This window comes from Gadus morhua, chromosome 21 (assembly GCF_902167405.1).
Source record: "Gadus morhua chromosome 21, gadMor3.0, whole genome shotgun sequence".
NCBI lineage: Eukaryota > Metazoa > Chordata > Actinopteri > Gadiformes > Gadidae > Gadus > Gadus morhua.
Window position 1 is genome coordinate 20591395 of NC_044068.1, and position 15781 is coordinate 20607175.

At 43.1% G+C, this 15781-nt stretch overlaps 4 protein-coding genes across 8 annotated transcripts in view; 1 reads left to right on the forward strand and 3 right to left on the reverse strand.

Annotated features, from left to right (window-relative positions):
* Positions 1 to 71: 71 nt before the first annotated feature.
* On the reverse strand, positions 72 to 2285 carry gja13.1 (gap junction protein alpha 13.1). The gene is made up of 2 exons (XM_030345666.1): positions 2135 to 2285; positions 72 to 1454 (listed from the first exon to the last, which is right to left on the reverse strand). The coding sequence occupies exon 2, from the start codon at positions 1426 to 1428 to the stop codon at positions 568 to 570; it is 861 nt and encodes a 286-aa protein (XP_030201526.1). The 5' UTR covers positions 1429 to 1454; positions 2135 to 2285; the 3' UTR covers positions 72 to 567.
* Positions 2286 to 2796: 511 nt separating this feature from the next.
* LOC115534588 (gap junction Cx32.7 protein) lies at positions 2797 to 10174 on the reverse strand. Its single transcript, XM_030345675.1, has 4 exons — positions 9989 to 10174; positions 8669 to 8818; positions 5548 to 5733; positions 2797 to 3775 (listed from the first exon to the last, which is right to left on the reverse strand). The coding sequence occupies exons 2-4, from the start codon at positions 8795 to 8797 to the stop codon at positions 3161 to 3163; spliced, it is 930 nt and encodes a 309-aa protein (XP_030201535.1). The 5' UTR covers positions 8798 to 8818; positions 9989 to 10174; the 3' UTR covers positions 2797 to 3160.
* Positions 10175 to 11000: 826 nt separating this feature from the next.
* On the reverse strand, positions 11001 to 14427 carry hsdl1 (hydroxysteroid dehydrogenase like 1). Its single transcript, XM_030345674.1, has 5 exons — positions 14144 to 14427; positions 13362 to 13801; positions 12787 to 12870; positions 12005 to 12148; positions 11001 to 11599 (listed from the first exon to the last, which is right to left on the reverse strand). The coding sequence occupies exons 1-5, from the start codon at positions 14364 to 14366 to the stop codon at positions 11540 to 11542; spliced, it is 951 nt and encodes a 316-aa protein (XP_030201534.1). The 5' UTR covers positions 14367 to 14427; the 3' UTR covers positions 11001 to 11539.
* Positions 14428 to 14557: 130 nt separating this feature from the next.
* The window catches only part of tbc1d32 (TBC1 domain family, member 32), a 69450-nt gene continuing 68226 nt past the window's right edge, over positions 14558 to 15781 (forward strand). For 4 of the 5 annotated variants that reach the window (XR_003974339.1, XM_030345670.1, XM_030345672.1 and 1 more), the window contains exons 1-3: positions 14558 to 14698; positions 14807 to 14982; positions 15569 to 15738. Coding sequence is in view for 4 of the 5 variants with exons in the window: in XM_030345670.1 (XP_030201530.1) it covers positions 15584 to 15738 (155 nt within the window). In the remaining variant the exon portion in view is untranslated. Of the gene's footprint in view, positions 14699 to 14806; positions 14983 to 15005; positions 15217 to 15568; positions 15739 to 15781 lie in introns of those variants that run through there. The other variant, XM_030345671.1, reaches the window with a different exon arrangement.

A 15781-nucleotide genomic window follows, 5' to 3' on the forward strand; every position in this document is an offset into this window, starting at 1 on the left:
GTTCAATTTAACTGTGGTTTATCATCTACCACAAATCTGTTGGATTATTTAAAAACATGTGGAATACAGAATCTTTTTCCCAATGAAACTTTATTCATTTATAGACATATCCGGATTTGACAATACAAAGAGTTAGCTATCATTATTAAATGTTCCATAAAGAAAACAAATTAAAGAATTCCTTATAAGAAAATAAATGTGTAACATCTCAACTGAAAAGTTCCATCACATAAACATCGGGTTAGTTAAAATATTATTTATACCATACCTAAGCTATATATATATACATATACAGATACTGTACATATATAGTATCATTAAAATCCCCATTATGCATCAGTGGAAAATACATGAATAAAAACCTAGCCAAACAGCACATGTCGCACCATCTCAACACCGTCCAAAACCACAATGCAACATTTTACCAAAGTGTTCTTGAGCATTTCGTATTTTATTACTTGAAAACACGTTACATTCTGACTTTGCTGTGAGCAAGAGAAGGCCACTTCGACCTTCAAGATTTGCACTAAATAAATACAATTGAACCAACAAATGCTGCTTGGTGATCTAGTGACCACTCAGAAGCTTCTTCTCCTCCTTGGCCCCGTTGAGGCTCCCAGCAGTACTCTGGCCGCTCTCAAAGTCCATGTTCATCTTGTTGGCCTGCCGGGCGTCTTCTGCCGTTGGCCACATGGGGCCTGAGAGCTGTGCCGGGTGCCGAGCGGACGTGATCATGTGCGAGCGCTTCCTGGGGGAACATCTGCTCCTGCTCACCAGCAGGTAGAAGACCTCCAGAACGTTGAGCAGCAGGGACACGCAGGCCACCACCAGCATGAAGATGATGAAGATGGTCTTCTCGGTGGGCCGGGACATGTAGCACTCCACGGTGAAGGGACAGGGTTTCTTGGAGCAGGGGAACATGGGGACCATGATGAAGCCGTACAGATAGTACTGGCCCACGATGAAGGCGGCCTCGATGATGATCTTGGCGCCCAGCTGGGCTAGGTAGCTCCCCAGGAGGTTGCCCTTGATCTTCACCTTGCCCTTCTCGTTGGTGTACTTGGGGTGCTTCTGCGTGCTGGCGCACCCGGGGCTGGCCAGATTCTCCCTCATCTTGTTCTCCTTGTGGGTGACATGCATGACATGGCCCAGGTAGATGAGCGTTGGTGTCGACACGAAGATGATCTGCAGCACCCAGAAGCGGATGTGTGAGATGGGGAAGGTCCAGTCGTAGCACACGTTCTCGCAGCCGGGCTGCTGAGTGTTGCAGAGGAAGCCCGACTGCTCATCGCCCCAGACGCTCTCCGCCCCTGCCCCCAGCACCATGATCCGGAACAGGAACAGCACGCTCATCCAGATCTTCCCGATAACCGTGGAGTGGGACTGGACCTTGTCCAGCAGGGAGGATAGAAAGCCCCAATCACCCATGTTGTAGGAGAGGTAGTTATTGCTCTCTGTTAAAAGGGATATGAGGAAAAAACAGCGCTTAAGAGTGTCCAAAATGAATCAAAATAATCTTCTTGTGTAAGTACTTTTATTTTGAACATGTTTTAGAAGAGGCTAAACAACAAGCAATTAATTGTTAAATAATTATTGTTAAAATAATGTATTTGTCTTTCTGAATCAGTCCATACCTATTTTATTTTTTCAACTTTTTACTTAAAAAAAAAATGAAGAAATTGGTACCTTAATACATCATTCAGTTCAGATTGCCCCTTAAACAAATTACTTTATACTCTCCATGAAATAGTGGCAGCAAGTCAACTGTTACGCACATTATAAAGTACAGCCAATGTCCTTGAGTTGTTGTTCATTGGTCATGAATAACTAGTCAATCACTTCACGGTTTGTAAAATGTATGAAACTTTATATCACTCATGTTTAAACTTATGAATTATATTGGTTTAATATATCTATATATCTTTATAAAGATATGTATATATATATATATATATATATATATATATGTGAAAAAAATACAATTTAATAATGTATGATGGTAATATCAGCTATTTAACATTAATTGAATAATCCAAGCAGAAAATAAAACATGTGAATGTTGTTATTTGTTATCCAAATGTGATCAAAGCCTATCATTAGATTAGTGTAAGGAAGAGCAGAAGAGTTGTCTTACCGGAACACCAGTGGAACAAGTGTGGCCGCGCTGTGCCAGGAACACACTGCTAACTGAGGTGGACCTTGGAGTTTGGTGGTTCAGCCGGCTGGCAGGGAGAGTGCGTTGCAACACACATCTGGGCGCCAGTCAGGTGCTCACATTCACCAAATCAGCAAATCAGCTGCAAACTCAGACAAGAGTTTGCGGAAACACAGGAAAGTAATTATTGACAGGTGTTAATTATAACAGAACGCTTACTTTAACCTCTCGAACGTCCACACCTTTTTATTCTCTGCTTCACATTTATCTCATTGTAAACATTATTAAATCCAACCTAATATTTACTATTCTAAAATGATCATAGCATGAAGCATGATTATTTGGTAATTCCATTGGATGACGTTGCATTTCTAGGCACTAAATGTTGTAGCAAGTGGTCTTGAATTGAGTTTTGAGACTTTGTATCAAAAACTCCCTCAGTGTGCTTCTTCAAACAAAAGTACAACATATTTACATATACACATGTGGTGATGTTAATGGCAGGGACCTTGAACCCCATACCACGATAATGTTATGTAGAGAATTGAATCTTTACATTGTCACTACTCATGGGCACCGTGAGCCATTTAAAGTAGTGTCAGCATTTTTAAATTATAGACAATATAAATAATAGCCAAAGAAACCAATAAATCACATTTATTTTTGTAATGTGTACAGACCACAGATATGAAAATCAAAAGTCTGTAAGACCTACAGTATATTGATCTACAGTATATCAGCCAGTAGGTTATGATATACACACAGAAATGCAAAATATTGACTTATATATTTTGATACCTGGCAAACAATAACCAATATTCTGGCAAAGTATTAGCCAATCAGTAACCAGATTAGGACAGGTCATCCCATAACATCAAACAGCATCCTGAGACTAAAAGAGTGATCTGACAATACTATTAGGGACCGAAATAAAATTCAATCATGAAAATGACCGGAGAATGACACCAGCAATAAGTGCTGTCATCTATTGACCTCCACAAGTTTCTAAATGTGGACTTCCCCCGTGTTGTTGTCCTCAGTCCATGAACCTTTAGCCACGCCGTTCAGCCCCGCCCCCACACCCCCCTTGGCCATGCCGGCCCCGGGCCCCCTGCTGTCCTGGCGCTCCAGGTTGTAATGGTCCTGGATCCTCTGCTCTCGGTTCTTGAAGGCCTTCCTCTCCAAGAGCGGCGGGGTGACGGGGGTGACGGTGTAGTCTTGCCTCCGAGCTATGCACTCGCCCGCCACTTTCACACACAGATGAAGCAGCTCCACGATGCTGAGGAGGAGAGACACGCAGGCCACCACCAGCATGAACCATATGAACATGGACTTCTCCGTGGGTCTGGAGAGGAAGCAGTCCACCTTGTGCGGGCAGGGCGACATGCTGCAGACGTAGCGGGCCTGCAGTGTGAAGCCGTACAGGAAGTACTGGCCCAGGATGAAGCCCAGCTCCAACAGGATCCTGGCCACCAGGTTGAGCAGGTAGCTGCGCAGGATGCTCCCCCGCAGGTTGATCTTGCCGTTGCTGTGGCTGTACTTGGGGACCTTGTAGCCCTTCTTCAGGAACAGGTGGGCGTCCTCGTCCAGCTCCGCCTGCCTCTGGATCTTCAGTCTCACCTGTGGAGACAATCATTCTATTCATTCCATTTACATTCAGACACTTTTATCCAATGCAACTTATATAAGCCGGGTATATAACTGGCAACCTTCCGGTTACCCACTCTACCTCCTGACCCACTGGTTCCCCATTACATCCATGTTATTCTGTTAGATAAAACATTTTCTGGTGTATCTTGCCACCCTTTCTTGTGATTCATCTTCTGTTTGACGAGGCTTTGAGTTCCTAACAAACAGAAACCAAGGGGACTGTAAATCCCTTCACAAAGGAGGTTCTGAAACACTAACAAGGCCCCCATGCCTTGTGTGGCTAAACACACAGCTGGAAACCCCACATGTTCCCCAGGAAAGCGAAACACAATTATATGAGGAGAACACATCCCCTCGGTCCGAACATCCTAACAAGGCTTAGGGTAATGAGGTTGTTGTTCTCTTTAAATCTTTTATTTTCTTGTACATTGTAAACTTGTTCTGTGCAACATGTCTAGCTGTTTGTTAAGGCGCGTTAAGCCTTGTTAAGCTTTGTTTATTTAGCCTTGTTCATTAGGCCTTGTTCATTAAGCCTTCTTCATTAAACCTTGCTAAGCCTTGTTCATTAAGCCTTGCTAAGCCTTGGTCAGTAGGCCTGGTTAAGCCTTGTTCAGTAGGCCTTGCTAAGCCTGGTTCATTAGGCCTGGTTAAGCCTTGTCCATAAGGCCTTGCTAAGCCTTTTTCATTAGGCCTTGTTAAGCCTTGTTCAGTAGGCCTTGTTAAGCCTTTTTCAGTAGGCCTTGTTAAGCCTTGTTCAGTAGGCCTTGTTAACCCTTGTTCATTAGGCCTGGTTAAGCCTTGTTCAGTAGGCCTTGTTAAAGGGGACCTATTATGCTTTTCGACTTTTATGACCTATAAACGTTGTTATAATGATTGATAGTCATGTTTAACCATACTCAAAAAACGATGTAGACTTTCGGGAAACTCTTCCTCTCATCTGGGCGCTTTCAGCCTTCTCTGTCACCGCTCCGTTTCGTCCTTCTCCGCCCCCCTCCTGCCAACCCAACTCCGTTGTGATTGGTTACCTTCCTTGGAGCGCGCGCGCGGGCAGATTTCACCAGGCATATGGGGGTGTGGCAGGAGTACGTCTACATAGATGTTTCCCGGAAATGTGAACAAGTGAATCGCAATCGTTGTGCCGAGTGCGCTCTGCACAGCCACCCCAGACTGTCAGCAGGGAATACGTCGAAATGCATGTAATAATAATAATAATAATACATTTAATTTAGAGGCGCCTTTCAAGACACCCAAGGTCAAAATGTACGTCATTATTTGACACTTTAGTATGGTTAAACATGACTATCAATCATTATAACAACGTTTATAGGTCGTACAAGTCGAAAAAGCATAATATGTCCCCTTTAAGCCTTGTTCAGTAGGCCTTGTTAAGCCTTGTTCAGTAGGCCTTGTTAAGCCTCGTTAAACCTTGATCATCCATTCCCTTCCCAAGGGATTTCTAGAAGGCTTGGTTCCCATCTTTACTGGAGGAGAAAACAAGGAAGTGGGCAGAGCTTGGACGCTTGGGGCCTCAGAGTGGGGTCGGTGAGTCCACCAGAGGAAGGAGCTTGGACGCTGGGGGCCTCAAAGTGGCGTTAGTGAGTCCACCAGAGGAAGGAGCTTGGACGCTGGGGGCCTCAGAGTGGGGTTAGTGAGTCCACCAGAGGAAGGAGCTTGGACGCTGGGGGCCTCAGAGTGGGGTTAATGAGTCCACCAGAGGAAGGCGTGCGTCACCCGGGACTCGCCTTGCGCTCAGCGTGGATGACGTGGAGGACGTGGCCCAGGTACACCAGGGTTGGCGTGGCCACCGAGATGATCTGCAGCACCCAGAAGCGGACGTGTGATATGGGGAAGGCGTGGTCGTAGCACACGTTCTTACACCCCGGCTGGTTGGTGTTGCACACAAAGTCGGACTGCTCATCACCCCACACCTGGTGGACACAGACACACATCAGCTCCCCGCTCCACACTATAACAACACTTATCATCGAGACATTTAGGAATATAATAAATATGATATGTTATATGATGTAACATGATATTATAAGATAGATAAGATCTCAGCAGAGAAATTCAGGTGTTCCAGCAGCCAGCATACATACACACAACACATGTATACATACATATCCCACCTAAACAAAAGCATGAGCCCACAATACCTAGCCTAGGATAGAAAAAGTGGAAAGGATGGTCCATGTGGATAAGTATAAGTAGCTGTTACTCAGAGATAACAGTACAAAATGTGTGCAAATATGCAGGTGTGCAAATAAACAGGTGTGCAATAAATACCGGTAGGTGCAAAATTATAAAATAAAAAATACAGATATATATATATAAGCAGTGGTGTAGTCTACGTGATACGCAGGTATACGCCGTATACCCACTAGGAATGCACCAGGATTTGCGTGTACCCACTTAAAAATGTGCACGGATACGTATCAATCGTCTTGTGACAGATCTTTCACTTCTGTGTTTATTTTTCGCAAATACCGGTTGGGTATAACTGCAATAAAATACTTTAAGCAGGTGAAGTTATCTCCTACATTCACCATTCATAAAATTCCCCCTGCGCGCTCGCGCTCTGCCCTGTCTCTGTTACGAAGCGCGAAGCTGCCCCTGCATCTCTGCACGTTAGTTGGTGGGCCGAGCCCCTCCTTCTCGCGTGCGTGTGTGTGTGTCCAGTCCTCCCATATTAATGTGTAAACCACATAATAAGTAGTCAACAGAAGACAATGTTTTAATCCCACTTTATATCTCCTTGTTACTTTTAGATGAGAACCCCCTGGCCAGCCTTTCAGACTGGGTGTCAGGCTAGGGAATTTAAAAACAGGCATCCTTGGTTAGAGTGGAGGGAAAAAAAGTTAGGTAAATGTCAGCCAACATACAGTTGGTATACACAATTGAAATTCATAATGTTAATCACTATGCAAATGAGAGTATAGCTAATTCATGGTCATTTTTAAGGTGCAGTAATTTCACACTTTTACACAATTCAATTACTGTATGGTATGTTAGATAACAACAGTAAGAGCTCAAATTAGAGCAATTGAAAGAGTGAAACATTAGTCTCCTGTCATCTCCTTCTCATGCACTGGTTAGCCATGGTTGTAAACAGTTCATTAAATTATTTTGAGTAGATTTTGTCCTTGTTTAGCATGTGCTATTGCTACTATAGACATACAAAGGACAACATTTCATTTTTGTGTTCTATTTGTTCATACTGTTATTAAAACTGATAAACCTACTCAGCTTTCCATGATTGTTGATAATCGTTATACTCTTAAATCAGCGGGTTGTAGACCCCTGCGTTGGTGAGTGTGGTGCGACACCCCATAAGCGCCACACACGTACACGTACCGGTGGGACGGGTTTGTAGGAGGCTGGGAGGGAATCATCACAGTATACCCACTACAATAAAATAGACTACACCACTGTATATAAGCATATATAATATCTTATATATATATATATATATATATATACATACATATATATATACATATATATACATATATATATATACATATATATACATATATATATATACATATATATATATATATATATATATATATATATATATATATATATATATATACATATATATATATACATACATACATACAGGTATATACATATATACATATATACATATATACATATATACATATATATATATATATACATATATATACGTATATATATATATATACGTATATATACGTATATATACGTATATATACGTATATATATATATATACGTATATATATATATATATATATATATATATATATATATATATATATATATATACATATACATATATATATATATATATATGTATATATATGTATATATATGTATATGTATATATATGTATATATATGTATATGTATATATATATATATATATATTAGAGCTGTCAAGCGATTAAAATATTTAATCGTGATTAATCGCATTAATGTCATAGTTAACTCACGATTAATCGCAAATTATTTTTCTATGCTAAATATCCCTTGATTTTTTTGTCCCATAATTCTTCTCATTTTAATTATCTTATCAACATGGTGAAGTGCATCGGCTTGCCTTGTGCAAATGATTTTTTATTGATAACAACATTGGCATATACTGATCAAAACAGGACGATACAAAAAAAGAGCCTATAGTGCAATTAAACGACTGCTTTGAACAAATGTCATTTGAACATAGCAGTCAGGCTACTGCTTCTATGTTTTGAGCCAAAGAAAAAAAAAAAAAAAAGATATATATTTTTTTTAAATAAAACAATTGCGTTAATCGCGCGATATTTTTTTAACGCCGTTAAAATTGGTTTGTGTTAACGCAGTTAATAACTCGTTTAACTGACAGCTCTAATATATATATATATATATATATATATATATATATATATATATATATACACATATATAAGATTGATATATATAAGCAGCTCAAGCTAAAGTTTAAGTGAATATTGTTCTGTCCTTACTAAAAAGGGGAGTTATTATAAAGTGCAATTGCAGTAGGTAAAAAAGTATTCTTAAATCTGTCCTTTTTGCAGCTTAGCTGTCGTAGCCTCCCACTACATTATATGATTTTATATAATGTATTGGATTATATTGATTTATATTAATGAATGGTGTGCATATTTGTGGCCGTGTGTGTGCGTGCGTGTTTGATTGTTTGTATGTGTGTGTGTATAGGTGCATTTGTCTGTTTGTGTGAGCGTGCATGTACGTGCATGCGTGTGTTTGTGTTCATGTGTGGTTGTGTGTGTGTATGTAAGTGGGTGTGTGCCTGTCTGTGTGTGTCCATGCATGCGTGGTCATGTGTTTGAGTGTGTGTGTGCGTGCGTGCAAGCAGACCTTCTCTGTGGCGGTGCTCAGCACCAGGATGCGGAACACGAACAGCACGGTGAGCCACACCTTGCCGATGACGGTGGAGTGGGTCTGGACCTGGTCCAGCAGGCGACTTAACAGGTCCCATTCACCCATAGCCGGCGCCAGTTGGCCTGACTGCTTACAGCACACACCAATAAGGTTACTGCTGCTTTCATGGCAACACTGAAGTCGAGCCGCTTTGGCAGTGAATAGATTACTGTTAGTAAAGGGCTGCTTTTATACAGCAAAAAAGTCAACAATTGGGAAGGGCCATTGCATTATCTGTTGAAGGTTAATGTGTTAAAGGTAAGTCAATTAGTCATTAGGAAGAAGTAAATAATGCATTGTCCATAATAACATCAAATGTTATGAAAATCTTACAAGGTAAAGCTGCCATTGGATGTAGGATTCAATGAATTAATAATTGCAACACCCAATCCGACTCAAGGCCTCAGGCATGGGGGCTCAGGCTGCTGGAGACTATCTCTCATTTACAGCGAGCACTCTGAGCACGGCTCCTCCCAACCTCATGGACCAGTGGCAATGTTGGAACCAAGGAGTTGACCTTGATGATTCAACTAAACAACTTAACATAGAAACTCAGTGCGGTGGTTCCATTCACTGAAGTATACGGGTGTAGTTAAGAAGAGACTAAGCCTCCATGACTACAATCAAATCCTGTTTTAAACAATTGATTGTTCCTTTATTACTGATTACTTATTGATTGATGATCTCCATTTCTTACACTTATATCAGTAGGTGACATTACATCAGTAGAAGATATTCTATCTGTACATGACATTATATCAGTAGGTGATATTCTATATGTAGGTGACATTAAATCTGTAGGTGACATTACAGTCTATCTGTAGATGACATTATATCAGTAGATTATATTCTATCTGTAAGTGACACTATACCAGTAGGTGACGATCCTGTTAGGGTGATAATGTAATCAAGTCATCTTTCATATCGCCAAAGACCTTGGATGCAACAACCTGAATGACAAGAGTGAATACAGGCGCAAATACAAACAAGGACTAAATAAATAAAGTATAGAATATAAACCATATTAAGAAGGATAAATTAATGAATAATTGAATCAAATGATTATGGATGAATGTCTTTGAGGACATTTCCATTCGGTATGTTCTAACCATGGCTTGATCAAGTCACCTTTGGTATGGCGGTTCGGCTCTTTGGAATACCAGCATTTTTTAAACAGTTCATTTATGACGGTAGCCTACTACTCAGCTGTTTTAAGTGCATTATTCATGAAGTAATTATATATTGTTGTCCACTTACCAATAAATCACCCACTAGAGGAAAAAACAAGTGTCTGTAAGGGAGAGTTGGAGCAGTCTGAAGAGCAGCATCTGAAGTCCCCTAGCCTGGCATCTTATCTGGAAGGACACTGTCGCTGTCCTTCCACACGCAATAACAATCCAAGGGACAGGGTATGATAGGAACAGCATGCAGCAGGTCCAAACACAAGGCCCATTTCTCTGTTTGGATTCATATAGTTTAATATAGAGAGGTTTAAACTTTATTCCACAGCGCTGTGTATCATCGTCTATCACCTCTGTCTCTGAGTGGTCTAAATGTTGAGCAACAAAAAACTGAAATGGTTTTGCAAAAAACCTTTATAAAAATATTTTCAAAACAAACATATATATTAGTTGTTTTTCCCAACATGTTGGTCTATCGTTGAGGGGTACTGCACCTACTTCTGTATTTAATCTACTTGTGTTGGTTGGGCTACATTAGGGGAAGGGGCTAGGACCACCTTGTGCCCTCCCTACCCCGACACACTCTTCAGGTCCATTCACACACCAAGGTAAGTCTGTGCGCATTTCCACCCATAGTGCACCCATCATGATCCCATGGTTGTGATAGGGCTCTGTGTTTAGGCTTTCTCGTGGCCATTCAGGGAGGCTCTAGGTGTCTGGAACGCTCTCTCTACAGCTGAGGGCTCCCAGCCCAGCTGCAGTCAATGATTTACACTGAGAATAACGCTCCAGCAGCCTTATGCAAGCCCACATCTCATGTAGGAAGCTCCAGACAGCAGGGAAGGCCAGGAAAAGTGTCACTTACTTCCAGTCTTCCGTGATTTACAGAAACAGAAATCCAAAAAAAAGAAAAGGATGGAAAAATAAATCACTACTAAACAGATGGAAGGTTAATATCAAACATTTGTTTTCTTAAAATTTCACCCAATAAAACATAGCTTTTGGGAGGTTAGATTGTGCCCCTATCAAAACCTGCCCAAGCAACCCAAGCATTGGTGAGAGAATTCTAAAAGCTTCAGACGCACACAGTCATTTAAAGTAAATATTGTATTTCAAGGTTTTTGACCAACATGTCTATATTTGAATACTATCTCAATTCCCCCTTGGAGGCCAAGAAACTTGGTGCGTGCTGATATCCAAAGAATTGTGTTTATGTATTGTCTTGAGCTGTGGTGCAACATTTGAGTAGTGCTGTGTGCTATAGACACACTGCTAACACCAAGGAGACATTGGAAGGGTAACCCACAAAGGAATGCCTGAAAGGTTGAATTCTGTGGTGCAAATACGTATTTAAATACACTTCATGGCCTCTTCACAGTGCGAGTAGAGTACGAGGAAGAAAGTTGGGTCACAACCACAGACCATAGAAAATGGTCACGTCCCAAGAATATCTGATATATTGTTACCATTAACATATACTGTCCATCAGGCTAATGAACGTATAGGTCTCCATTATTTAAATAATGTTCTGAAAAAAATAGTCATCTGAAAATCGTGTATCCATTGTTCAATCAGGCGGAAGGATGGATGGATGGCAAAAGCAAAAAAGTAAAACATGTTGAACCAATCAGAGGAACTGTGATGCCAGCGACCAAATCCGCTCAGGGATGTAACTCATGATTCCATGCTGAAAAAGAAGAAAGAATTGAGTTGAATAAACAACAAAGATCGAAGAAATGACGTGCATTGTTGTTAAACTGTGGCCTATGTTCATCCTATTGTCCACTAGCTTGTACAACTGTGATTACACAGGATATATGCTATGGTTCATTGCAACTCAAATGATGCACAGTATATGTTAAACAGAATCTATGATATGGTGGTTCTTTACATCAATTAAGATGTTGCATCCCCTTGTCCACAGTTCTACTATGATGACGTACAGTATATATTATACAGTTATGCACGGTTATTCTTTGCAGATTTAGACGGTTGGTTGATGCAGATCTTATCAGAAGACAATCACATAGAATGGTTATCCCAAAGGCATCATCATTATTGTGATCCTTGGAGTCCTCTCTCTGCTGCCTACCTGCAGCGTGTGGGGCCAGTAGCCTGTGGTGTGGTGGGCCACGCCCAAGGTGGAGATGGCATGGCGGGCGTACACCTCTGCTTCAGGGACCAGCCAGCCCCCCAGGTCCAGCACTGAGGAGGCTTCTCCTACTCTAGAACGCACCTGAGATAAGAGAACAAGGCATGAAGGTGTTCTTACTACAGGGAGAACACCACCCCTTCCCATATCAGCTGCCTGTGGACACACACCTGTTGGTGATGGAGCGCGGTTCATCAGGGGGCACGCACCCTGATGGAGCGTGGTTCATCAGGGGGCACGCACCCTGATGGAGAGTGTTTCATCAGGGGGCACGCATGGGGGTGATGACAACGTTTGAACCACTAGATAATTTGACCTAAAGATGGCATCTAAAGACAAACGTTATGGTTTGTCTCACTTGAGACATTCAAAGGGATGATTGAAGTTGCATTAAATAAGGATTGCTCCTGTTTTAAATAACTTTCTTAATTGTCCCATTGTATTATTTATATGTATTGAAATGTTCTTCTGGTTGTTTGACCTGCATTTATCTATTGTACATTTTTATTTCTGTTTTATTTGTATGTTATAATCAGGGAGTCATCGAAAAAGAGAGCATTTTTTTTTCTGCTCTCAATGGCCTTCCCTGAATAAATAAAAGGTTAAATAAATGACACATAATAAAATGAAAACATTGTAAGACGGCTGGCTGGCATCTTCTCCAGATGTTTGAGGCTGGTACATGAGGCTGTGTCCCCAGGCTGCTAGGAGCGGATGACTACCTGGAGTGGAGTCAGAGTTTGGAGGAAAACCCCTCGTCTGCCGTATTCTAGGTGAAGAGCCTGGGTAAACCTTTCCAGGAATCCCTACACAGGTCGGAGGAACAGAGGGAAAAGTATGCGAGTCATCGTGTAGATTTGAACACCATGTTAAAGGTTCCAATAGATACAAATAAAGAAGAGCTTATAGGAAGCCATGTTATACTAGCCTGGGTAGCCCCGCCCATTCTTCCGGCGAATTGAGTTCGTCCTGCACAAGGGTCTGGAGAAGAGCAATACATTTCTTTCTAGTTTCTATACGTTTTTGCTACAGCCAATCACCGAGCTGGCTTTTCCCCTTGGCGCGCTATTGGCTGGTTTAACACAATGACGACAGGGAAGCGATGGCAAGCAGCCAATCGTGTACAGTCAGTTGAACTAGGCCCGTTGATCACGCCTCTTGTGCTGAAGAAAATGACGGCAGCTTCCCCAGACCAACGTGCAATCTACGATTGGCTTGGTCTGGCCAGACTAATGTTATACAGCATCTGGGGGCCATGGATGGGATTATGATGGGTACAGTCCCTCTGTTACCTCACCTGTGAGGCGAACAGTGCTGCACCGGAGGACCGACTGCCTGCACCAGAACACAAATGGACCAGCGCACCGCGTCCCTGCTCCACCATCCCGGGCAGAACCAGTCTGGTCATAAGGGCAGCGGCCAGCACGGCCCTGTTCACCAGCTCCAGCAGTCCCTGCTCTGACGTCTCTGTCAGGGGGATGGGCTCCTCCAGAGACCTGGCCCCACAGTTCACCAATATGCCCACGTCTTTATCCCCCAGAGCCTCTCTGAGGGACTGGATGGCTGCGTCGCCGAGAGCCAGGTCAGCTTCAACCACAGTCACTTCTACTCCATGGCGTTGAGAGAGAGCCTTTGATAGGTCTGACCTCATGGTGCCATCACGACTCACAAAGAGGAGGCTCATGCCCTGCCGGGCCAGTTCCTCCGCATAGGCGTGGGCCGTGTCATCTGCTGCACCTGGGGCCAGAAGAATGCATCACACCATGCAACAATAGTTTTCAGAATCTGGCATTTATAAGTGAGAGGAAGAGTGTGTTGCGTGACTGGACTGCATGCCTGGACTCTCCTTATTGTTAACTGGCCAGCACCCCATCTCCAATTAAGAATATTTTGCATGTATGCATGCGTGCATGCATGCATGCATGCATACATACATACATGTGTGTATACATGTATGTATGCAGATATGTATGAATGCATGTCAATTTCGGCACCCATTACGCTCCTGATTGAGGGTGATTATAGATTTGCATAGATTAAGGGCTATACAAATACAAATGAATTGAATTGGTTACATACCGTGGATGACTGCCCATGCACCAAACCGCTGGGCCAAGGTCCTCCTGTTGGGCATGAGTCGTGGGAGGAAGTGGACCCTGACCAGAGAGCAGCATCTGTGCAACACAGTGCACACCCTGCAGGCCGTGTACAGGGCCCCCACCAGGGCCAGGGTCTCCACCGTGCTGCTACAGGACCGGGCCATCTGACGGTACAGGAGGGAGAAGCTATCCACCGCTGCCATGTTGTGGCTGCTGCCGTCACACAGGTTATCCGCAGCCGGACCCTGAGACAGATAGAAAGACAGACAGATGTCTAAAACACACTGTACTGAGGCGATGAACTGAGCCAAAGACTACCAAAGGGAAGTTAAGGTACGTAAGGGAGACGCGCAACGCGACACGTTCGAGATTATGTCGCAGCCGGAAAGAATGACTGGAAGGGACCGGTTGACAGCCCGAGAGGACTACAAACCAGTTACAAACAGAACCCCGTAACTCCAGGAATAACTACAACACCGTCACGTGACAGCAAGTTACATACGTCACAAACATGCGACAACACGCGGAGACTCTGGTACAAATATACTGATAAAATAAAACACAAACATAACGACACTAGGGACACTACGTGAACCTCGTCGTTTTTCACCGTCTGATTCTTTTACTTTATTAAATGTTTCAGTACTACCCAGAATCCAACGCGGGAACTGTACACCCCACAATGCAGCGCGGCAGACCAGAGTAGGCTGTGTTTCCATGGAGACGGATCCGTCAATACGAAATGAGACGGACGACAACGTCTCTCCACCGTGAAGGATCTCTATCTTAAGGACACAGATGACGTCATCATAAGAACAGGTACGGTGACGATATCGTAGTGACGTGGATGTGACGTCGTCTCCACGTGCCGGCAGGTCAGCAGAAAGGGGTTATCCCTGGCTGGAGCGCTCTGCAGCCAGGGTTGACAGATAGGGCGGGAAAACTGGCACAATCTGGCAACACTGCACCCTAGCAGAAAGGGGTTTTCGATAAGGCATCCATCATGACGTCACCCTTGCTAAACCTTCTGATCCATCACGTCCTCCTCTAAAGGTAACCATGGTGACATCACCGTAGCTAAACCTTGATATTGATCACCTCCTCTAAAGGTAACCATGGTGACATCACCTTAGCTAAACCTTGATATTGATCACCTCCTTTTAGATTTAAAGCACTCACAGGGGACAGGCCCATAACCCCGTAACCTAACCCCCTCTGGTACCCATACCCCCCTCTGGTACCCATAACCCCCTCTGGTACCCATAACCCTGTCTGGTACCCATAACCCCCACTTGTCACTCTTTCCATCTCAGGACCAGTATACCCATCGTGTCTCACCTGCCCCTCTCCTCCTAGGCTCAGGACCAGTATACCCACCGTGTCTCACCTGTCCCTCTCCTCCCAGGCCCAGGACCCGACCATGTCCCAGTTCTCCAGCGAGGACGAGGCAGAGCTGCAGTATCTGCTCCGTCAGCTCCTGAAGAGCACAAAGGACAGGATATCTGGCGCTCCGTCCATTGAATGTGCTGAAGAGATCCTTCTTCACCTGGAGGAGACCGACAAAAAGTTTCACAAGTCAGTAAAGTAAACACAACGACTATAAGCCATATAACCATAC

What these genes read in the sequence shown, in the direction of transcription:
- hsdl1 (XM_030345674.1), bottom strand. Translation starts at nt 14,366, where the DNA reads ATGGCAGCGGTGGATAGCTTCTCCCTCCTGTACCGTCAGATGGCCCGG. An exon ending in CAGCACTGTTCGCCTCACAG is followed by an intron (nt 12,871 to 13,361) that starts GTGAGGTAACAG and finishes CGACCTGTGTAG; the next exon opens with GGATTCCTGGAAAGGTTTAC. An exon ending in AAACTCTGACTCCACTCCAG is followed by an intron (nt 12,149 to 12,786) that starts GTAGTCATCCGC and finishes CTCTTATCTCAG; the next exon opens with GTGCGTTCTAGAGTAGGAGA.
- LOC115534588 (XM_030345675.1), bottom strand. Translation starts at nt 8,797, where the DNA reads ATGGGTGAATGGGACCTGTTAAGTCGCCTGCTGGACCAGGTCCAGACC. An exon ending in TGAGCACCGCCACAGAGAAG is followed by an intron (nt 5,734 to 8,668) that starts GTCTGCTTGCAC and finishes TGTGTCCACCAG; the next exon opens with GTGTGGGGTGATGAGCAGTC. An exon ending in TCATCCACGCTGAGCGCAAG is followed by an intron (nt 3,776 to 5,547) that starts GCGAGTCCCGGG and finishes TTGTCTCCACAG; the next exon opens with GTGAGACTGAAGATCCAGAG.
- gja13.1 (XM_030345666.1), bottom strand. Translation starts at nt 1,428, where the DNA reads ATGGGTGATTGGGGCTTTCTATCCTCCCTGCTGGACAAGGTCCAGTCC.